Below are 23,114 nucleotides of genomic sequence, written 5' to 3' on the forward strand. Positions count from 1 at the left end.
GGTATACTTGGGCCCAAGCTTAAGCTTGTCAAATAAACCCTCGTGTGATTACATCGGTGTTGGCTCCTCGGTGGTCTCTCAGATGTGAAAACTCAGGCATAACATAAGTTTTTGATATATTTTGATTTAATGTTTGTGTATGGTGAGAGGTAGGCATACAAATTCATTCTTTTGCATGCTGACATCCAGTTGTATCAGCAACATTTGTTGAAAAGATTATTCCTTCTCCGTTAAACAGTCTTAGCACCCTTGTTGAAAATCAATTGACATAAATCTGAAGTAACTTCTATTTCTTATTTAACTTTTTATTTTTCCTTGAATAATTGCCTTTTTTTCTTTTATATAGTTTTCTATGTATCTAGCTCTAATTTTTTCCCATATGTATCATCAGACCTATAAAAATACTTGTTGATATTATTTTTCAAATATTTAATATGTCAGATACTTTACCAGTTTTTTCTTTGGAGACTTTTTTGCAGTTTTTTCTATACTCTTACTTAGGACACGTTGTTTCTGGGTCTGTGGCACAGCTACCATTCCAAGATTTTCTTTCATCTGTTTTGTGTGTGGATCCAGCATTCCATTCCCTAAATCTATGACCTTTCTCTTTCTTGTTTGCCAAAGCACATCGTCTAGTAACCTACTTGAAAAGAGAGGTAAGAGTTTGATGCTGAAAGAAATCTGTATTCTACTTTTTGATATTTATTTATTTTATTTTTATATTATCCTATATTGATAGTTTGGTTGATATGGAATTCTAGATTAATGATAATTTTTCTTCAGAATCTTAAAGGCACTGCCACATTGTCTTTTGTCTTCTAATACTTTATTGAGATGCCATTCTGATTCCTATTCCTTTTTCCACCCTTTTTTGAATTCTTTTAGGATCTTCTCTTTTTCCCTAACATTCTGATTTCATAAAAATGTGTCTTGATGTGCTTCTATTTACTTTGTGTTGGGCACACAGCACATTATTTAATCCAGAAGGATTTGTTCAATTCAGGAAAATTTTCTTGTATTTCTCTTATAATCCTGTTTTCTCATTTTATCTCATATCCTGTTTTCTCTTTTTTTGAACTCCTATTAGTCAGACATGGGACAATTTGGCTTGATTTTCCAACTCTTTCTTATTTCCTATTTCTATCTCTGCTGGCTCTTGCTCTTAGAACCTTGTTCCTTATTTGTTTGCAATTTTTGATCACCATTTACATTTCTTGGAACTGTATCTGTGGAAATTCCCCAGGGCCTGGATTGATGATGAGCTCATCTGGAGAGAATTGCATTGCTTCCCGCCTGGTGCTTGGTGGCACTATTTACCTAAAACCACTTTAAATTCTTACCATTTTGTTTTTAGGATCAACAAAACATTTGGCAGAAAAGCGATGCTTGGCTTTATAAATTCTTTGCTAGTACTTAAAAGAAAAAAGGTAAAAGATCTCCATTAGGCACCTAGGTTCCAGACAAGCAATTTTCTATAGCATCCCCTAAGGCAGTGTGGGTGTGAGTATACTTTAAATCCACTCTTCCATGACAATATAGGGGTTCTGACTTTATGGTGGGGAACTTCTGTGAGATTTCTAACCCTAGAAAAGCCCTGAGCTCTGTCTCCTCTGCCACAGTGGCATCCAGTGAGGCCATCAACATACCTAAATTCAACTTTTGAGCAAAGTCCATAACGCAAAACTAGCTTACAGTGTTTAGCTTATCTCTCTGAGTACCAGCTTTAACTTACTTTTTGGTCACACAACCTATATTTTCTTGTCAGCTCATAAAAGCATTTAAAAAATAACCTTTTGAGGCAAAAAATCTAGAATAGCTAAAACTATCTGAAAAAGAAAAGTAAAGTGGTAGAAATAATTCTATATGGTGTTAAGGCTTACTATGTACCTATAGTAATTAAGATAGTGTGTTATTGGCAGAAGGAAAAAGACACACAGATCAGTGGATCTGATCCACTGATCCCAGAAAACCCAGAATTAGACTTTCACAAATATGCCAAACTGATTTTTTAAAAGGAAATAATAATAATACCTTTTTATGTTTTTCTTCCAAGTCTTTATTTATTTTAAAGAATTTTAAAGATTTTATTTATATGACAGAGAGAGAGAGAGATCACAAGTAGAGAGGCAGGCAGAGAGAAGGGGGAAGCAGGCTCCCTGCTGAGCAGAGAGCCCTATGTGGCTGGATCCTAGGACACCGAGATCACGACCTAAGCCAAAGGCAGAGGCTTAGCCCACACAGGCACCCTATTTATTTTAAAAAATTGAAAAAAGTTGGGTGCCTGGGTGGCTCAGTGGGTTAAGCCGCTGCCTTCGGCTCAGATCATGATCTCAGGGTCCTGGGATTGAGTCTCTGCTCAGCAGGGAGCCTGCTTCCTCCTTTCTCTCTGCCTGCCTCTCTGCCTACTTGTGATCTCTCTCTGTCAAATAAATAAATAAAATCTTAAAAAAAATTGAAAAAAGTTTATTTATTTATTTTCAAGCATGAGTTGGGGGGTAAGGACTGAGGGAGAGGAAGACAGAGAAACAGACTCCCAGCTGAGCATGGAGCCTGATGCAGGGCTCTACTGCAGACCCCCAGGGATCATGACCTGAGCTGAAGGCAGACACTTAACCCGTTGAGCCACCCAGGCTCCCCTCAAGTTTTTATTTAAATTTAAGTTGGTTAACATATAATGCAGTATTGGTTTCAGGAGTAAAATTCAGTGATTCATTACTTACATATAATACTCAGTGCTCATCCTAAATGCCCTCCTCTTATTTAAAAAAATATATTTTATTTATTTATTAGAGTAAGGAGAGGAGAGAGATCATGAACCAGGGGTGGGGGCAGAGGGAAAGAGAGAAGCAGACTTCCCGTTCAGCAGGGACCCTGATGTGGGGCTCAATCCCTGGACCCTGATATCATGACCTGAGCTGAAAGAAGCAGCTGATGCCCAACAAGTGCATTCCTTAATGCCCATCACCCATTTAGCCCATTCCCCCTCACCTTCCTTCCAGCAACCCTCAATTTGTTCTCTATAGTTCAGAGTCTCTTACAGTTTTCCTCCCTTTGTTTTTGTCTTATTTTATTTTTCCTTCTCTTCCCCTATGTTCTTCTGTTTTGTTTCTTAGATTCTACATATGAGTGAAATCAAATAGTATTTTTCTTTCTCTGACTTATTTCACATAAAATAATATACTCTAGTTCCATCCACATTGTTGCAAACAGCAGGATTTCATTCTTTTTGCTGGCCGAGTAATATTCCTCTGTGTGTGTGTGTGTATCACCACTTATTTATCCATTCATCAGTTGATGGACATCATCATTTGGGCTCTTTCCATAATTTGGTTCTTATTGATAGCAGTGCTGTAAACATTGTGGTGCACATGCCCCTTTGAATCAGTATTTTTGTATCCTATGGATACTTAGTAGTACAATTGCTGGGTCATAGGATAGTTCTATTTTAACTGCTTGAGGTACCTCTATACTGTTTTCCAGAGGGGCTACACCAGTTTGCATTCCCAACAGTGGTTTCAGAGGTTTTCCCTTTCTCTGCATCTTCCCCAACGTCTGTGTTTTTTTCCGAAGTGGTTAATTTTAGCTATTCTGATCATTGTGAGGTGGTATCTCATTGTGGTTTTGATTTGTATTTCCTTGATAATGAATGATGTTGAGCATTTTTTTCATGCATCTGTTAGCCATTTATACGTCTTCTTTGGAGAGATGTCTGTTCATGTCTTTGGCCTATTTATTAACTGGATTATTTATTTTGGGGGTGTTGAGTTTGATAAGTTCTTTTTTGTTCCTTTTCCAGCTCCTTTAGGTGTGCTGTTAGGTTTTGTTGCCAAACTGGTTTTTGACAAAGGTGCAAAAGCAATTCAATGGAGAAAGGTTTGCTTTCTCAATAAATCGTCCTGGACCAGATGGACATCCATAGACAATAAAATGAACCTTGACCTAAACTTTACACCTTATACAACAATGAACTCAAAATAGATCACAGACTTACATGTGAAACATAGAAATATACAACTTATAGAAAATAAAATAAGAAAAAAATCATCAGGGTCTAGAGCTAGGCAAAGCTTCTTAGACTTTACATCAAAAGTATAATCCATAGAAGGAGAAGTTAATAAATTGGATCCTAACAGAACCAAAAACCTTTGCTCTATGAAAAGATCCCTTTAAGAGGATAAAAAGACAAATGACAGACCTGGAGAAAGCACTTATTAGACAAAGTACTTTATCTAGAATACATAAAGAAGTTCTAAAAACTCAATAGTTATAAAAAAAAAAAAGGGAGGGGGCAACCCGATTAGAAAATGGGCAAAAGGTATGAACAGACCCTTCACCAAAGAGGATAAATGGATGGCAAAAAACACATTAAAACATGTGCAACATCATCATCCACTAGAGGAATGAGAATTAAAACTACAATGATATATCACTACAGACCTATCAAAATGGCAAGAATAAAGAAACTACTGACAACACCAAATGTTGGTGAAAATGTGGGGAAACATTGCTGGTAATTAGTAAAGCGACTGTGGAAAGCAGTTTGGCAGATTCTTCTAAAACTAAACATGATTACTTTCTTACCCAATAATTGCACCTGTCCTTTAGTGAGGTAGATAGTTAAATTATGGCATACTCATTCCACAGAATACTACTCAGCAAGAAAACTATTGATAAGTTGGATGGACTTCCAGGGCATCATGGAGGAAGGGGTGCTTTGTCAACAAGTGGTCCTGGAGCAATTGGACATCCATAGGCAAAAATAGGAAAAAAGCCAATCTTAAAAGGTCTCATACTGTATGATCCCATTTATGTAACATTCTTGAAATAAAGTTATAAAGATGGAGAACAAATTAGTGGCTGATAAGGGTTAGATATGGCTATAAAAGGATAGCACAAGGGAGCCTGATAGTAATGTCATAGTTCTATATGGTGACTGTGGTGGTGGTTACGGGAATCTACACACATATTACATAAAAACACACACGAATGCGTGTAAGTAAGACTGGTGAAATATGAATAAACTCTGTGGATTGTACCAATGTTAATTTCCTGGTTTGAATACTGTACTGTTACCACTGTGGGGAACTAGGTGAAGGGAGATGGGAGGCCACCTTATGTGAATCTACAATTATTTTTCAACAAGTTTAAAAAAATCTTAATTTCGGGGCACCTGGGTGGCTCAATTGGTTAAGGGTCTGCCTTCGACTCGGGTCATGATCCCAGAGTCCTGAGATCAAGCCCCACATTGGGCTCCCTGCTCTGCAGAGAGTCTGCTTCTTCCTCTCCCTCTGCCTGCCTCTCTGCGTACTTGTGCTCTCTATCACCCTGCCAAATAAATAAATAAATAAATAAATTTTTAAAGCTTTATTTATTTATTTGACAGACAGAGACCACAAGTAGGCGGAGAGGCGGGCAGAGAGAGGGAGAGAGGAATGGAAGCAGGCTCCCTGCATAGAAGAGAGCCCGATGTGAGGCTCGATCCCAGGACCCTGGGATCATGACCTGAGCCGAAGGCAGAGGCTTTAACCTACTGAGCCACCCACGTGCCCTGATAAATAAATAAATAAAAATCTTTAAATAAAATCTTAATTTTTAAAAAATTCACTGATTTTTTCTATTGGTTTTTTCCAAGGGAGATTTTTTTTAAGATTTTATTTTTTTATTTGACAGAGAGAGAGAAAGAGAGATCACAACAAGTAGGCAAAGAGGCAGGCAGAGAGAGAGGAGGAAGCGGAAGCAGGCTCCCTGCTGTGCAGAGGGTGTGGGGCTCCATCCCAGGACCCTGAGCTGACCACCTGAGCCAAAGGCAGAAGCTTAACCCACTGAGCCACCCAGGAGCTCCTTCAAGGGAGATTGGGTGGGGTTTTTGGATAGATCTTCCTGGTGGTTTCTTAGAAGATGTATATGAGGGAGGGCAAGACTAGAATCAGAAAGATACATTTCCTTGATTCTAGGAGGCATTTTGTTTATACTTTAACATCTAAATTGGGATGTTTCATTACAACTATCAGCCAGACAGTAGTCATACTGTATTTGTCAAACCTACTCAGAAGAACCAAAACGTGCAAAACGGGTGTCTGAGGCTTGGAAGAAAATTCTAGAGACAGAAGAGGAACACTCTTAAGAAATGCTACATCACCAAAGCCGTTGATGGCATGCACAGAGGACTACATTGTGTGTAAGGCTGAGTATTTAAAAAAAAAAAAAAAAAAAGGAATCATAGGCATACGGCTTTGAATGTGAAGTTTTGGGAATACTGTTACCATGTTACTCTTTTTAAATTTCCTTTTTATGTACGCACTAGAGTGAGCTATTACAAAAACCTGTATCTATAGAAGTCTACACTTTCAATAAATGTAAAATAAAAAATCAAAATTATAAGAAAGCGTGGCATCAGTTCATTTGCCACCTTTTTTATCCTTAGCGGGAGCTACAATAACGGTTCAGTTTTACAACTCAGTGGGTCCAGGCAAGGGTAATAGTCTAAAGTGAGAGCAAGGGGACGCCCGGGTGGCTCAGTCGGTTAAGCGGCTGCCTTCAGCTCAGGTCGTGATCCCAGAATTCTAGGATCGAGTCCGGCATCAGGCTCCTTGCTCGGCAGGGAGCCTGCTTCTCCCTCCGCCTCTGCCTGCTGCTCCCCCTGCACGTGCGCACTCACTCGCGCGCTCTCTCAGACAAACAAAATCTTTGTAAGAAAAAAAATAAAGTGAGAGCAGGACGGTGATACGAAGGGAGCGAATCCTAAGAATGAAAAATCGACTCACCTCGGTGAACGGGTAAGGAAATCTAGGCTGGTTTCCAGGTGGTTTGGGCAACGGAGTCGATGTGGAGACCTGCGTGGGAGGGAGAGGGGGAGAGGGCGTGCACGGGTTGTTCGTTTTAGGAGACACCGCGTGAGGAGCTTGCTGGCTACGCTGAAGGAAAAAGATGAATGAAGTCTCCGCGCGGGGAACTGGGTGACGCGACCCGCGGCTCTGCCTCCTTGAATTCTACACCTCAGAGCTGTTTGTGAGGGGGTGGGAAGGTAGGGTCTGCCTACTTACCGAGCGCTCTCAAGTCTGGGCGACAGCGCGCTGGGGCCCGCCCGCGGCTGTGACTGGCTGGAGCTAGGGACCGTGGGCGGACTTTAGGAACTGCTCCGCGATTGGCTGGCAGGGGCCCAAGGGCCTTAAATCAAACTATTGGCACCGCCCTTCCAGAGAGCAGGAGCCTGTTTCCACTCAGCCCTTAGACTGGTAAGCAAAACTATAGTCGTAGTGGTCAGTGAACGATCCCCTCGGCCACCGCTCCTTCCCGGAGTCGGGCTGTGAGAGGAGAGCTGGGATTGGCCAACTTGCTGGGGTTGGGGGGGCTCGGCCGTAGTCGGGCTTGGCTTCTGGACTGACGCCTGTCCTGCGCGTTGATTGGGCCGCGGGGTTGTCAATGTTACTGGGAGGCGTGGCCGACGCTAATAAAGTGTGGGATCCGCGGGGTAGCTGCGGTAAGTTATACCGCAACTGGAGCTGTGGTGTGTGGTTGGAGGTGGAGTTTGGCGACTCCGTAGACTTCAGCCGCAGCGTTTCCCCGCCCAGGTATCTGGCCGCAGCCTCAGGAGACAAGATGGATCCCTCAACAGCCACAGAAATGTGAGTTGCCCCTGGTGTGGGGGGCTCGATACCTCCTTGCTAACTCCCACCCCCAGACCGGACTCTGCGGGACGGAAAATGGCGCATTGCAGCAGCTGCTGCGACGCGGGGAACCACCACCGCGCGCCGCCCCCAGACCTGGCCGCCCCTGGGGAGGAAGGGCAGCACCCCATTTTTGCAGTAGCCACAGCCAGCACCCCACGGGGGCGGGTAGGGGCGCGGGGGTCCCACTTTCATGGCACTCTCTCCTCTGGCTTGCGGGCGCCCCGTTCAAGTCTCGGTAACGGTGAAGCCCGGGACCGGACGAAGGTGGGGCATGGAGAGACATTGGGGAGGGGGTTCAAGATCCTTTCTTGTTGTCTGATCGAATCTGTACTTAGGGCTTCTGGAAACAGTAAAGAGTGCACCCGCCAGTTAGTAACTTGAGTTGCTCTGCGATCTCTGGATTTATGTATGCCCCTCGACCCATCTGTGCCGTGTTACCCTACTCGCCCACCCCCCTCTTAGCAGTGAGCAAAGATCCAGAAACTTATCCGACAGTTCTTTGGCGCCAGGTGAGCAGCTCAGAAAGACTCAGGGAGCCGTGGCATGTGGTTCCAAGCAGCCATTCATCTCAAGGCCACCTGTATAGGAGGTGTTTTCCCGTCATCCGGACCAGGCCAAGTTTGAAGAGAAATAAAACTGAGGATCCCTGACTTCCTCTAACAGTTCAATTTAGTGTCTGACCATCTTCAACACAACCGGCGTCTCAAGATCCTGAGGGAGAACTGTGGCAAGACGAATGAAGTATATCCCTCTCAGGACCACCATATATTTAATAGACACTTTTCTTTCTTATTATTGTCTGGAGTCCTGGCTTGTCTTAGATATATTTGTGTTGCTTCTCTTAGTGACAAAAAGGGGAAAAGATTTACTAATGTGATGTATGAGTTATGACTACCCCTGGATGTTTTATTGCTGAGTGTTCCCAACTCCCAACAAATAGTAAGTGAAATCGTCCCTTCAAATGCTTTATAACCATTTCGCTTTTTCTCTATTTGATTTCTGCATTTTTTTGAAGATTTTATTTATTTGTTTGACAGACAGAGATCACAAGTAAGCAGAGAGGCAGGCAGAGAGGGAGAAGCAGGCTGAGCAGAGAGCCCAATGTAGCTGGATCCCAGGACCCTGGGACCATGACCTGAGTTGAAGGCAGAGGCTTTAACCCACTGAGCCACCCAGTCACCCCAAAGTACTGATTACCGCCTGAACCGGACTTGAACCCTGGACCCTCAGATAAAAGTCTGATGCTCTACCGACTGAGATACCCAGGCCTCCCGGTGTAGCTCAGTTCTGATTTCTGCGGTTTTAACTGTGATTTTCTGTGCCTTTTGGCCAAGCCCTAAAATTCCATTTTTTCCTCCCACACACTGGGGAGGAGGGGGATGTACTGGTTCCCAACAGCACACATGTGGGATGAACTGAAGGAAATGGGGAAAGCATGGTGACAAGCAAGGCATCACGAGGTCTCTGACCTTAAAATTGTCATTGGTGCGACCATCCTGGACTGCTTCCAAGACCAAATACTGTCTGCTACCTACTCACTGAGTTTTCCACTTTTCAGAGAACTAGATTGCTTAGCTCAGTAGTAACACAAGAGTCTTCTGCCTTCCATGACTTTGTATCTTTTTTCTTTCTTTGTGCTTTAGAGGGAGATGAGAAAGTGATTTCTTTAATGGGGTTGAGTTGGGTATAGTCTGCTAGTAAAGCCTCTGTGAAGAGTTATTCTCTATCTTTTTAGTCCAAAAAAAAAAAAAAATCACTTAGGAAGAATTTCCTGGGTATCAGTTCTGTTGTGAGTAGTCAAGGCATTTCCTTTTTGTGATGATTTAATTCTTAATGCATTTACTCTTGGACTGCTCCTGTGAGGTATGTTTTGTGAGATTCTATTCTCCATCAAGTTTGAGAGCTCTCCCTCTGTTGGTGTATTCTTTCTTGGGAGAGAAAAATCTCATGCCTTAGGTTAGATTTCTGGGAATCTTCAGAAGGTGAATTTAGTCCCCATGTGTTGGGACATGGAAAGGATTTTATCTTGAAGACCTCCACTAGATTCATTCCTTCTAAGGCTAAGGGAAAGAAAGAATCTGTGTAGTAGTGTAAACCAAGATTTCTCTTTGGGACATAAAGAATTAGGGGAGCTTCCTGAGACTTGATGACAAATCTAGAAAAGGAAGGGACACGCTCTATGATGCATGTATGTCAAAGACCATTACCCATATTCTTGATTCCTGTCTGTGCTCTTGGAACAGTTTCATAACTAAGACAATTGCCTGGCACCCCAGGTTTATCTAAGTGAAACACCCATCTTCTCTGCCAAAAACAAAGCAAGTGAACAGTCCTGACTTAAATCTACCTACAGAAACCTTGCCTTTGGTGATTCTCCAAGATTTCCTTACAGCTGCTCCTATATACTAATCATTGTGTGAAACAACAGCTCAATTCCCCTAAGCAGAGTCTGTCAACTTGCTTGTGTTCTTTAGGCTTTGCATAAAAGAGCTGTTTGGTCCGTTAGTGTTAGTTTTTTTGTATGAATTTCTCTTAACCTGAATAGGAATTTTCCAGTTTGACTTCATGTGAAAGGCTTCTCCCCCCCCCCTTTTTTTATTTTAAAGATTTTATGTGTTTATTTGACAGAGAGAGACACAGTGAGAGAGGGAATACAAGCAGGGGGAGTCAGAGAGGGAGAAGGAGAGGGACTCAATCCTAGGACCCTGGGATCATGACCTGAGCCGAAGGAAGACACTCAATGACTGAGCCACCCAGGGGCCCCAAAAGGCTTCTTTCTGACAGTCAGGGAAGTGCCATTTAGTTCAAGGCTGGCACCTTTTCCCCTTTAGCCAATGTGCCAGACGATGTTTGAATTTAGGGCAAAGGATAGCCTCAAAGAAGATCTCTTGATGCCACCCTGAATGTCCCTGAACCCCTCCTAAATGTTGTTACAGGATCTTTCATCTTTTGCTTCTTCCTCTATGCTGCATCTCCCTCCTTGGTGTTGCCAAGAAGTTAGAATCCCTTCTGGTTGCATGGAGCCTCATCACCATAGCGTTTGTCATATGGGGCCAGAAAGCATGTGATTCCTTTCTTGTCTCAGTTACTTTGTGTACTCGGTCCCCTTCCCCTCCACAGGTCTGCTCCAGCTCAGCCTCCCACTGAAGGGGCAGAAGGGACTGCCCCAGGAGGGGGCCCCCCTGGCCCTCCTCCTAATACGACCAGTAACAGACGACTACAGCAAACCCAGGCACAAGTGGAGGAAGTAAGTGGAAAGCTTTTTCTCTGAGAGTTTCCAGATGATGGAAGTTTAGAACCTTTTTTTTTTTTTTTAAATAAAGGGGTGCCTAAAAGCTCTTAGAAGCAAGTCATCCCTGAGTTACACAGGACCAGACTTGAGATTCTGTTGTTTTTCACCCGTCTCTAGCAGGGAAACTTACTAGCTTTGTTTCTGCACCCCTTCAGGTTGTGGACATCATGCGTGTGAATGTGGACAAGGTCCTGAAGAGAGATGAGATACTGTCACAGCTAGATAACCGAGCTGACGCCTTGCAAGTGGGAGCGTCACGGTTTGAGACCAGTGCTGCCAAGCTAAAGAGGAAGTATTGGTGGAAAGACTGCAAGGTGAGTTTTCTTGTTCTCTCTGCCTTCTCTTCCTGGGCCTCAACTCCTGGAAGAAAAGAAAACGCTCAAGTTCTACCTTCCTCACCTCCTGTGGCACCGAGGAACCTTGAGGGGAGGAAATCCGAAAGCCTCCTTGAGATGCAGTACCCAGAATTGACCACCAGGGTAGGCTAGAGCGCTCAGAACCACTAACTGGGTGCCAGCCATACCCTGAGGAGTTGGGAAGTGGTCAGTTGGGCTGCTTTTCCCTCAAAGACGCCTGGGAAAATCTTGCCTCATCCTTCCCCACACACAGCCAACATTAACTCGATGGCTAGATTTAAATACCTGCAGCTTTTAGGAATAAGGTGAATACTTCACAATGGAAAATGAACCAACTGACTAAAGATCCAGTATCTGAGATCCAAAGCTTCAGGCAAAAGGAGCTAAGCGAGATGGAGTGAACCATAGACGCTCGGATGTTTCTGGGAAGCCTCAGCTGTGGTGCAGGGGTGGTTGTCTCATGGGGAACTGGAGGGTTGGGCCCGCCTATTTCCTGGGGGATGAGTGGTTTCTTCCACCGTCCCCAGGATGGAGGAAGTTCTTTTCCCACGTCTCTAGTGGGAACATCCTCTTTCCTCTTCCCCAAATCCAAGGACCCATTTTTATGTCAATGTTTCCTCAGATGATGATCATGCTGGGAGCTATCTGTGCCATCATCGTGGTAGTTATTGTAAGTAAGTATCGCTGAGATTGCTGGTGGGGTGAAGAGGTGGGAAGGTCCTGGAGTCTTCTCCCAGCCCTGCCTGCCTGCCTGCCTGCCTGGGGAGTGGGGCTGCTCTCACTGAGGTATGGAGATCGCTGCTGTGGGATCGTCACCTGGTTTGGGAGGGAGGAAGGGCAAAGACAAGGGACTTCCTTGATGGACAAGCCTTCCCTCTGCAAGATCTCATGGGAAAATGGTCCTTCCTATTCTGAGGAAGTGGGGCTGTGCTGTTTGTCACTGGCTTGGGTCAGAGGGAGACCACGGGATTGGGACACCTGCGACTGAAAGGCCTGAATGTCTAGTAACTTGATGTAATTTGCCCTCTTGTTTTCTCCTGTCTCTTTTTCTTTTCCATCTGGGACTTCCTGATTCCTGTGTCCAGTCTACTTTTTTACTTGAGAATGTGCCACCCCTCCCTGTTCTCCATTGCCATCCAAACTCACATCCCTCTCCCTCTGTTTGCTCTCTCAACGAACGTCCCCATCTACCTTCCTCCACCCTGTCCTGGCTTCTCCATCGCCCATTCCTCCTTTTCTGTTGCTCTCATTTGCACTGTGTCCCTCAACACTAGAACTGCTGCTCATGGCACAGTCTCGAATTAACTCCCTGAAGAGCCACAGCTGGCACCTCCCTACCCTCTTCTTATGTGCTCTCAAGTTCCCCCAAAGCCAAAAAGAATTGGAGGCCAAGAGAAGAGGAAGGGGTGTAGCCAAGGTGACGTGCCCAAGAAGCTGTTAAGATTGGGGAAGGAGAAGGGTGTTGGTGCCCATAGTGTCACCAGGAAAGGCCAGGTCACTGGCGGGAGGGGGCCGGGAACAGCAGGGAGAAGGGCAGCTCACTCTGGACTGCACTGATCACTAGGGGCTCTTCTCTTAGGCCAGACCTGAAAAGGAGCCTGGGGTGGGCCCGAAGTCCAACTTGGTTCTGGGGTAGTGCCCTTTTGGAAAGTCCAATCTGTTTTTGTAGTTATTTCTGATCTGTCCAAGACTTTCTGTCATCAGGGATCGTACAGTCTTTTGCTTTGTTTTCTGGAGACCTACAGAAGGCATCTTAATTGCAAAAGGACCAGCTTCATTCCCACCCTAGAAGCAGCCCTCTAAGCTCATAACTACAAGGGGTTGTCTCTCGTCCACATTTTCTGCAGGATTCTGTATCATTTATGAGAGCACCAAATAGTTTCATAGAGCCAAAGCTGGGGATTCTGAGTTAGTTTTAGTTGTTGGAGAGAACAAGTAGTAATTATAGAGAGACAACAAGTCAAGGGCCTAATCTGAAAATAACAAGCTTGGAAGAAGCCACTTGTTGCCAGCTCATTGGGGAGGGTCCCACTTCTCCCTTCCTCTTGATAAAGCGTGAGGTGTTAGAAATGAGGATACCTGGGCTCTCCAGGACTGCTTTCCTCTACACCCTTCCCATTTACTTACCAAAGATAGGATGAGGCTGGAGGTCTTTCCTGAAGCTGGCAGATTTCTGAGTATTCTGAGAAGTCCAGTATACGCTCCCGACCAGTCTTGGGTGGGAGGGGGGACCGTCTGTGGACAGGTGCGCATGTGCACTGCTGTGCCATTATGGGCCCTCTTATCTAAAGCCACCTGTCTGTTCTTCCTGTGCTGTGTTCCCCTTCTGAACCACCTGTACCCTTCTGAATTCTACTTTGCCTCCTTCCCTTTCCTCTCTGCATGGTTTATGGGGGGAGACAGTGGAACCTGAGGGTGGGAGGCCACGGCTGGGCTTCAGGATAGCTTGTGGAGTGGGACAGACCCAGGCGTGAAGGAAGGAGGAAGGCTGGGAGCAGCAAGGGGGAACACCCATGACCCCTTATTCCTCCCGTCCTCCAGCCCACAAGCAGGAAGAGGCTGAGGCCAGGCCAGGCCAGGCCGGGCTGGGTCTGGGTGCTTCCTTTCCATGCAGCAGCATTTCATTGCACAAAACCATCCTTCCTCTCCTTTTGCCCCTGTTTCCCACATTCCCTTCGTCCTGCCTCAGGGCAGGACTGAAGAGCTGGAAGAAAGCAGTCAGTGTACCCTCCCAACGGCCCCCCTCGAAGGTCTCCAATCTTCTCTGGGCTCCTCCTTGCCTAATGCAGGGGGTCACCGCTGGAGAAGAACTGCCACTGTCCTCGATGTGTCCCGAGCCTGGAGCAAATTCGCCCTCTTGGCCCATCCAGCCCTGTCACAGGAATTCTTTCCTGGGTTTCTGTCCCTCTGAGGCTCACCAGATGTAGTTGGCTTTGTTCTTTTGGGGATGTTTGGCCTTCTCCTTTCTTTCTCACCCCACCCTGTACCCTCTTCTGTGTCTTTGCTGTCCCTCTTCCCTCCCACCACCCATGTGCATGAGCAAATATGCAACCAAACCCTGGGACTTTGCAGTCAAATGAAGCCGAGCTTCCCACATCCCCTTCTTCCTTGGTTTGCCATGAGGCGATGTGGGGTTTCCACTGTGTGTCTGTCATCACTTCTGTCTTTTTTCCTACCCCCAACCTCATACTTGTATAGAATAACTGTTGTACTTCCACCCAACGCATGTGACATATTTACCGATTTCATGTATTCTGAACAAAGGCAAAAAATATATATATATAAATTCCTACCACTAAACTGACTTGGTTGTTGTTTGGGTTGGAGTAACTGAGGAGGGGCGGGGGAGAGGTTCTTTTCCTTTACGGCGTGTTGTTGCGTGAGGCCGGAAGGCTGGCTTACAGGTGCCATGTGGCACTCTCGAGATAAAAGATCCATGTGTTGGCAGAGGAAGTGGTCTCTGCTCTGCGTCTGTACCTGGCGCGGCCCAACTCTTCCAGGTGCTAGTGAGAGGAAGTGGTGACAGGAAGTTGAGTGGGCATCTCACATATCACATCAGAAACCACTGCAGGTTTTCTCTGACTCCTCTCCTCTGCCTCCTTCCTATGTCCTCGTGCTGCCCATCCTGTCCGAGGGGGCGCCCACATGAGGCCTCTGCGGACACACCCTGTTCCCCAGCAGCCTCACGTCCAGTTTTCTTCTGCTGAGTTCCGCTCTCCTTACCAGACACATCTTAGAGTTGGATGGAAGGAGAAATCTCTACCTGGCAGTTGAATGAGGGAGGCTCTGTCCAAAAGAGCACGACCTTAATTGTGGCTCAGGGTTCCAAACAGAGCAACCTGACATGGCGCCCCTGGGCCGCCTCTGAGGGTCTTCGTTTCATACCCTGAACACTCTGCCAGTGGGTGTGGCAAGGCTTGAGGACAGGGCTCAGTTGGGTCCAGTGTGGGGAAAGACAGGAAAGTGAAAAGCTTTGTTTCTGAGGACACAAGAGACTTTTATTTGGACAGAGTTCAAATGTTTGTGTGTTGTGGCCCAACTGCCACACCCCTTTGTCCCACTGCCCCTCCACTCCTTTTTTTAAAAAAGATTTATTAATTTTAGAGAGGGAATGAGAGCACGAGTTGGGGGGAGGGGCAGAGGGAGAGAATCTTCAAGCAGACCCCCACTGAGCATGGAGCCCCATGCAGGTCTCCATCTCATGAACCATGAGGTCATGACTTGCCCACTCTTGCCCACTTACTCCTTTCTTATTGTTTTCCCTTTTTCTTTCCTACCATAGGCTCATTTTGTAACCTCCTACTGAGACATTCTGCTTTCTACCACCCTCTCACCTCTTCACGTTTTCTCCCTTGGTGTTCAGCCCAGGGACACAAGGAAGGAAGGCAGAGACCCACACAGAGCCAGGGTCCCCAGGATCTGTGCCTTCTTCATGCCTTTTTTGGGGTCTTTTTGAGCTCTGAGACTTGGCTGGAGTCCTTCTGGGACAATGTGACTACTGTTCTCTTTTGCTCTGAGGCAGGAGGGTAGTTACCCAGAGGGCCTCAGAGTCTTGGCAGATCTTGGTGAGGTAGCTAGGAGAAAACAAGAAGGAAGGAGGATGTTTTCAATTGAGGTAATCCCAAAAGCCAGGGTCTGTGGTTTGGGGACTGGCTGGAACTCAGGACACTTGGGCTTCATCCCTGGGCTGGGTTGGGAGGTGGCTGGAGCTGGCTGATCTACAGGTAAGGAAGGACAGGGCAGGGCTTACCTTGCCGTCTCTGAAGCCCCAGGAACAGCAGTGCAAGAAGGAAGAGGCTGCTGGCCAAAAGGACTCCAAAGGCTGTTTTCTGCTCTGTAGGTTGAGAACAGCACAGGCAGGAATCAGTAGGTTGGAATAATTTTTGAGGCTGCACCTGCCCCAGCAAGAGGGACAAAACAGGGAAAGAAAGGGAGAGGAGAGAGAGAGCAAGTCTGCGCGTGCACCCCCATCCCTGGTTAAGGAGCTCTAGGCAAGCGTTCTGCTTTCACCTAGGAACTGGGCACACTGTAGTATTCGCATTTGTTGAAGGCTATGGGATGTCCATGTGTTTTCCTACCCCTTTCCACCTTGGGACATTTAGAGAGATTTAGGTTAGATAAGTTGTTGACAGGTAAACTGAAATTTTGCGACTAGCTGGGGAAACGAAGTAAGCTGAGACAAAACCCCAGTTATGGGGAAGCTTGCAGTCTGGTGAGCCACCAAATGGTTCCTGGGTGTTTGCATTTCTTGTTGAAAACCTCTTAATGACATTCTGTGACTTTAGGATGAAATTGCAGCCTGAAAGCCCATTGTGATCTGCCCTCTAATAGCGTAGAGGGTTTAAGGCTGGAGGGCAGTCAATGCCCATTTTTCATATTTTCTTTTTTACTAGGTAGGTGGTCTTGGGCAAATTCCCTGACATCTGTAAGAGCTAGTTTGCTCATCAGTAAAATGGGAGTCATGATAATACATGTGATCATATAGCTAACTACTTAGTACAGAGCTTGATTCATGTAAATGCTCAATAGATGTAATTACTTTCAAGCTCCAGGGCCACTTCTCCCTTTCCCCACATACCCTTGGGTCTAGCTGTGCAGTTCCCCAAGTTCTCCTGGGACTGTTTATAATCTGATCTTCACATATGCTGTTCTTTCCATCTTGGCTGTTTTCTCCCCCACTAAGCTAGCTCCCTCGGCTGGCGTCAGTGGTGTCAGTCCCTCCAAACTAACTAAGCTCCTTGAGGGCAGGAACCCTTGGTCTCCAGCTCTCAGTATACTGTCTGAGGCCCTGGAACCTGGGGTTTGGTGGAGTCTTGGGATGTGGGGGCAGCTAGGATGGGGGGCTGCCACTTTGGGAACCTAGAGGCAGAGGTTGAACAAAGTGCTGTGGGAAGCAGAACAAGGCCAGAGACTGAGCTGGGGGCAGGAGAGCCATGAGCCCAAGTATGGAGGTAGGAGAAAGGAGGGCAGTCCTAGTACCTGGTGGGAGGATCTGGGTGCTGGCCCCCAGGGGCTGCTCCAGGGAGCTGTGGGCGACCTGGCAGGTGTAAGTAATGCCTGCAGGGCCAGGTTCTACGGTCAGGAAGGAGGAAATGCTGTAGGTGCCCGCTGCGCTTTGCCGGAGGCTGGAGAAGGAGGCGCCAGAGACTGGGACCGGGGCTCCACCTGGCTCCTCTCGGCTCCACGTCACGGTCATGTCCAAAGGATAATAGCCAGTGATGCTGCAGATGAGGGTGGCTGGCAGAGTTTTGTTCTCCAAGCTGAGTTGTACTTTGGGGGAAGCTGGAAGAAAGAATGAGGAAGAAGATGCCAGAGGGCCCCAACCTGATGGCTTAATCTCCCAAAGCTTCCTTTCTCTTCCAGCTGGGAGTGAAAGTAGGTTGTGGGAGCTGACGGAATTAACCCCCAGTGGAGGGCCCAAGGTGGGTGTAAGGAGTCCACCCTGGGTGCAGGCCGGAAGGGAGCACGTCTTTCATAGGCAGTTGAAAAATAGTAGTAACCAAGTAAAGGTTGACTTCTTCCCATCACTATAGGCTGCTGGTTTTCAAGGACATCAGTGATTAAGTACTCCTGCCAGTCAGACAGCGCCCACGGCCCCTCCTCAGTTTGCTGCTGCTCCTTCTCAGGATGTGGTCCCAAGGACTGGGGTACTTGGGAGACAGCCAGCCAGGATAGGGCGGTGGGATCCGGGCTGGGAAACTGCCTGGTGGAATTCTCCTGGAGTCTGACAGGGAATGGTCTGTGCCTAGAGGTGATGGTGATGGCAGTTAGGTCATGGCAATGTGACCATCTGCCTCTTGGGGACTTGCCCTTGTGTGTTGGATTCTGTCCTGGAAAATGCTCCCATAGCATATCCCTTCCACTCTCCCACGGAGACCCAAGTATGGCCTCACCTTGGACATGGACCTGGATGATTTGTTGAGCTTGGTACAGAGAGGTGGTGATCTGACAAATGTAGGTCCCTTCATCCTTCAGGGTGAGGCTAGGCAGGGCAAGGGAGGCATCCCCAGCCACAAGTAGCTGTTCAGGCTGCAGCGCAGCGCCCTTGCGCTTGGCCTGCCGCAGCCCCCTGGTCCAGCTGTACACCAGCTCGCCGTTGCCCTTATGGTGCAGCCGCCACTCCACATGGGTCAGGTCCAAGCCCGGTGCCATGGAGAAGCCACAGGGCAGGGAGGCGGAGGACCCCAGCAGGACATTCAGGGATGGGGTCTGTGTTGTCACTTGGAGCTCCACTGCAGTGAGAAAATGAAGGGTGATTGTGGGTTGCTTCCTCCTTCAGCCCATTCAATTTCTAGCTGTAGGCACACGACTGCCCCTGCCCTCTCCTCTGGACAATGAGGTCAGTTGAGCTCATTTCCCACTAGTTGGAACCACAGAGAAATGGTGCTCTGGAAAGGCAGCCTGGCACACATGGTAAACCTAACTATTTTGGAGTCACTTACCCCCAGACAATCTAACAAAAGCTATGGACTTCTCACCAGACAGTCCATAGCCAAAATTAGTGGTTACCATTGACCTTCAGGTCAGGCCACTGGAATAGCAGAAAAAGCTTTGGAACCCTGCTCTTTCTACTTACTAGCTTTGTGACCTTGGGCAAGTCACTGAGGGTTGCCAAGGCCATCTGCTTAAGGCAAGGATGCTGTGAAGACAACATAGGAGTAAGAGATTTATTTATTTATTTATTAAAAGATTTTCTTTATTAATTTGACAGAGATCACAAGTAGGCAGAGAAACAGGCAGAGAGAGGAGGAAGCAGGCTTCCCACTGAGCAGAGAGCCCAACGCCGGGCTCCATCCCAGGACCCTGAGATCATGACCTGAGCCGAAGGCAGGGGCTTTAACCCACTGAGCCACCCAGATGCCCCAGGAGCAAGAGATTTAAAAAGCACACAGTGGTAGTATTTGTGCCAAGTGTGCTAAACCTGAATCTAATGAGGAACAATCAGACACATCCAAATGGTGGGATGTTCTTTGAGACAGTGGGCCTGGACTCTCCAAATATCAGTGCTGGGAGAAGAATGTTCTAGACTTAAGGAAGCTAAGAGCTTAGGGCCCCTGGGTGGCTTGGTTGGTTGAGCGTCTGCCTTTGGCTCTGGTCATGATCTCAGGGTCTTGGGATCAGGCCCCATGTTGGGCTCTGCTGATCAGCGAGCCTTCTTCCTCCCTCTCCCACTTCCCCTGCTTGTGTTCACTCTCTGTCAGGTGAATAAATAAAATCTTAAAAAAAAAAGAAGAGGGATGCCTAGGTGGCTCAGTTGGTTAAGCATCTGCCTTCCGCTCAGGTCATGATCCCAAGATCCTGGGAGTCCCGCATCAGGCTCCCTGCTTGGCAAGGAGCCTGCTTCTCCCTCTGCCTGCTGCTCCCTTGTTTGTGCTCGCTCACTCTCACTCTCTATCTGATAAATAAATAAAATATTAAAAAAGAAAAAAAAAGAAGCTAAAGGTACAGGACAACTAAACACAATGCACGATCATTGTTTGAATCCTGGCCTTAAAAAAAAAAACAAAAACAAATAAACAAACCCAAAATCAAACCAGAAAGCTATGCAGAACATTATTGGGGCAGCTGGAGAAGTTTGAATTTGGACTCTGTACTGAAAGGACTACTATATCAGTTTTACAGTTTCTTAGGTCTGATGCTCAGTGGCGTACCAAGCAGTGGTGGGGGTGATGGGAACAGACTGCCCTGGCAAAGGGGGAGTATTTTATCACTGATAGTGTTCAAGATTGCCAATATGGTGATGGCATAATGGTGAGAATATGCTGAACTCTTTGCATACTGTACCCCAGTTTGCCTGCACCACTGTAGACTGCTCCCCATCTTGGTTTGCTGTTGGGGTGATGGTTTTGTGATTATGAAGGAGAATATCCTTGTTTTTGGTTATAAAGTTTGTGTTCTAAAGGAATACATGCTCTGCATGGAAACTTCTGGGGTGAAGTGTTGAGATACAGGCAACTTACTTAGTTTGGCGGTTATCTATTCTCTCATTTATAAAGAGAGAGAATGTGGCAAAATATTAATAATTGGGTAGTCACTACCCAATTTACTCCCCATTATTCTTTCACCTTTTTTGTAGGTTTGAAATATCCCAAGATAAAAGGGGCGATATCTAGCTGTGCCAGGACTATGGTTGACACTGACATGAGAACCTCTGTTTTCTGATGTGGCAGGATAAATTTAGGTTGCACCACAGAAAACTTTAAGTGTTCTGGGGCTTTCTAAGGATAGAGGGTAGCCCCCTAATCTCTAGACTTGTTTGGGTATTTTTCAAGGCCAAATACTGGGTTTGATGAACTCTCGAGAAATCTATTGTGATGTTCTCAATTTCCTGTACCTGCTGGGATGTGGGTGGGAGAGGGCAAGGAGCAGGTTTTACTGATAAGAGATAATGAATGAATTTGCATCCCTGTCATTGCTTTAATCATCTTGAAGCACCAGACCAGGCTGGCTTTTGCTGGGATACAACTGGTATTTGGCTTAATAAGACTGCTAGGGACAGGGGTGCCTGGGTGGCTCAGTGGGTTAAACCTCTTCCTTCAGTTCAGGTTATGATCTTGGGATCCGGGGATCGAGCCCCACAGAGGGAGCCTGCTTCCCTCTCTCTCTCTGCCTGGTTCTCTGCCTACTTGTGAACTCTCCCTCTGTCAAATAAAAAATAAAATCTTAAAAAAAAAACAACTGCTAGGGACTGCATATGTGAATGGAGCATCACATGTCACTTCCTCAGATTAGGGAGGTGAAAATGATCCCAATCCAATTATTTGGGTCTTTAGGAGAAAGGACTGAGGCTAGGGGACACCTTAAGATGACTCAAGTAGACGAAGGTAGGCTTGTTCCTTCTCCTTCTATTCCGCAATAACTGACAACCTGAAAAAAAAAAAAAAAAACACCCAAAAACTTTCTTATTGCTACTTTTAAATTTCTCACCTGCAGTTTGTATCATCCCCTGGGAGCTCAAGGGCAGGTTCAGTGTGGGGTGCAAGACAGCCCCATTCTCCACATCCCTGGGAGTCTTCATCACCATGGAGACACTAGGTCCTCCTCCAGATACCTGCACGTTGGTGATGAACCAAGCTGCGTTCTCAGTGGCCTGGAGAAAATAGTGGGAGATCTCACAAGTCACCTCCTTCCCATTGCAGTCAGCATGGAGCAAGGCCTCGGCCTGGGGAATCTGTACCAAGTTCACTGCGGGGAGAAGGGCAGCATAGAGGTCTGGTTGGTTGGAGGACACCTGGCCCATGGGAAGCCAGCGCAGTGGGTGTACTCAGGCACCAGGCTATCTCAGCAGAGGGAGCCCAGAAAGATCAGGACACAGTGTGCAGGGCTCTTACCTGAGGCCTCGAAGGTAACAGGTGGTTTGTCTTCAGCCAGCGTGCCCCCTTGGAAGTCGGTAAGGCCTTCTAGGGAGCTGTCATCCAGCACTGGTACCTGCCTCAGCACGAGCAAGGCCTTCACCATGTTCCTACTGCTGGCAAAACCTCCAAGCTGCCTACCTTCCTCCACCAGGAAGCAGTCTAGGACCACATCCACTGCCCGCGACTGCCTTTCTGCTGCAGGTTAAAGACAGGGTGAGCACCCTCTTCCCAGAGAGTTGCTTCTGTGCCCAGGTTACCTACCCCAGCTGTGGAGTCATCAAGGAAGGAGTAAAAGTCTTGCAGGGTCCTAGCTGTCTCTGTGTCCCTCTTTTGTCACCCCACACCAACCTTTCTGGGAAGCACCTGCTAACTCCAGGTACATACTTGGTAGGAATTATTTAAAATCCTGGATTTGCCTTACTTGGAAGAGTTTATTACTACAACTGGCACCAAATACTCTCTTCAGTCAAGGGAATTCTCAGCTAAAGCAAATAAATGAGCAAAGCTGCCACCGGAAGAGGAGACAGGACACTTGAGTGGCAACCATCTTCTCGGTTTCCCAGCCGGCCCACTGGGTCTGCTGTGCTTTCTGCCATTACCGGTGGCCTTCCCCTCCCCAAACCTCCGGGGATCACCTCCTGCTCGGATTTCCTAGCTGGGGAACCCTTCCCCTTCAGGTTCTGCTCCCAGACATTGCCCTCTCCGGTAGGCCCCCCACCACATCCACCCAGGAGGCCCCTCTTCTCTTCATTTGCTTTTCTCACAGTCTTCTACCCTCTCCCCAACACGTTTGGTATCTTACTTTGCTGGCCTTTTCCTGTTGGGCTTAGGAGGCCATCCCGGGCCCTTCCCCCCAACGCTTTCCTCTTCGGGAATCACACCGCGGTGGTGGCTCCCTGGTGCCCTCCCCCATCCCTCCCACCCCCAGCCAGCGCTCCCCACTCACCTGGGTCTGCTGCCACCCCGGACAGAACCAAGCACAGCAGCAGGCACCATTTCTCCTCCGTGCCCATGGGGGCAGCGCTCCCGCCCCCCTCGTACCCCAGCCCCCCAATCCCCCACCGCCCCTCTTCACGGCTTCCCGCAGGCACCGCCCGGGTGGAGAAGAGGGGCCTCTCCAAACCACCCTTGCCAGCCTGTTGCTTTCTCTTCAGTCCTTGGCCTACTTCTCTTTCGCTTTCACTTCGACTCTCACCGCTGCTGCCTTTGCTCAAGAGTGAAGCCACCAGGTGCTCCTGCCAGAGTCCTGTTTCTTGTTCTCCTTTTTCTCCCCCGCCATGGCACCCCGCCAAATCCTCAGATTATCTCAAGATCTGACTTGACTTGCATGCATGCTTTTGGCTCCCCAACCAAGAAAGTGGAGCTGAAAAAGGCGGGGTGGGGGGGGGCAAGACTGAGGGGCTATTGGGGGAACTTTCTTCGTTTTCTGTGGGTGCCACAC

At 47.2% G+C, this 23,114-nt stretch overlaps 2 protein-coding genes across 4 annotated transcripts in view; one reads left to right on the forward strand and one right to left on the reverse strand.

The window, feature by feature from the left end:
* The first annotated feature begins 7,156 nt into the window (after positions 1–7,156).
* The window catches only part of VAMP1 (vesicle associated membrane protein 1), a 74,252-nt gene continuing 58,294 nt past the window's right edge, over positions 7,157–23,114 (forward strand). Inside the window, exons 1-5 of one of the 3 annotated variants that reach the window (XM_082742723.1) lie at positions 7,157–7,235; positions 7,572–7,625; positions 10,791–10,917; positions 11,118–11,276; positions 11,941–11,992. In XM_082742723.1, the coding sequence (XP_082598849.1) occupies positions 7,600–7,625; positions 10,791–10,917; positions 11,118–11,276; positions 11,941–11,992 (364 nt within the window). In that variant the 5' untranslated portion in view covers positions 7,157–7,235; positions 7,572–7,599. The other 2 variants (XM_082742724.1, XM_082742725.1) reach the window with 2 other exon arrangements.
* TAPBPL (TAP binding protein like) lies at positions 15,291–23,084 on the reverse strand. Its single transcript, XM_082742720.1, is given in 8 exon segments — positions 15,291–15,867; positions 15,870–15,892; positions 16,069–16,152; positions 17,298–17,600; positions 18,212–18,550; positions 21,246–21,503; positions 21,650–21,868; positions 22,620–23,084. Coding segments are annotated over 8 exon segments (1,347 nt in total). The 5' UTR covers positions 22,687–23,084; the 3' UTR covers positions 15,291–15,813.

This window comes from Mustela nivalis, assembly GCF_964662115.1.
Source record: "Mustela nivalis genome assembly, chromosome: 7".
In the NCBI taxonomy this organism is placed as follows: Eukaryota; Metazoa; Chordata; class Mammalia; order Carnivora; family Mustelidae; genus Mustela; species Mustela nivalis.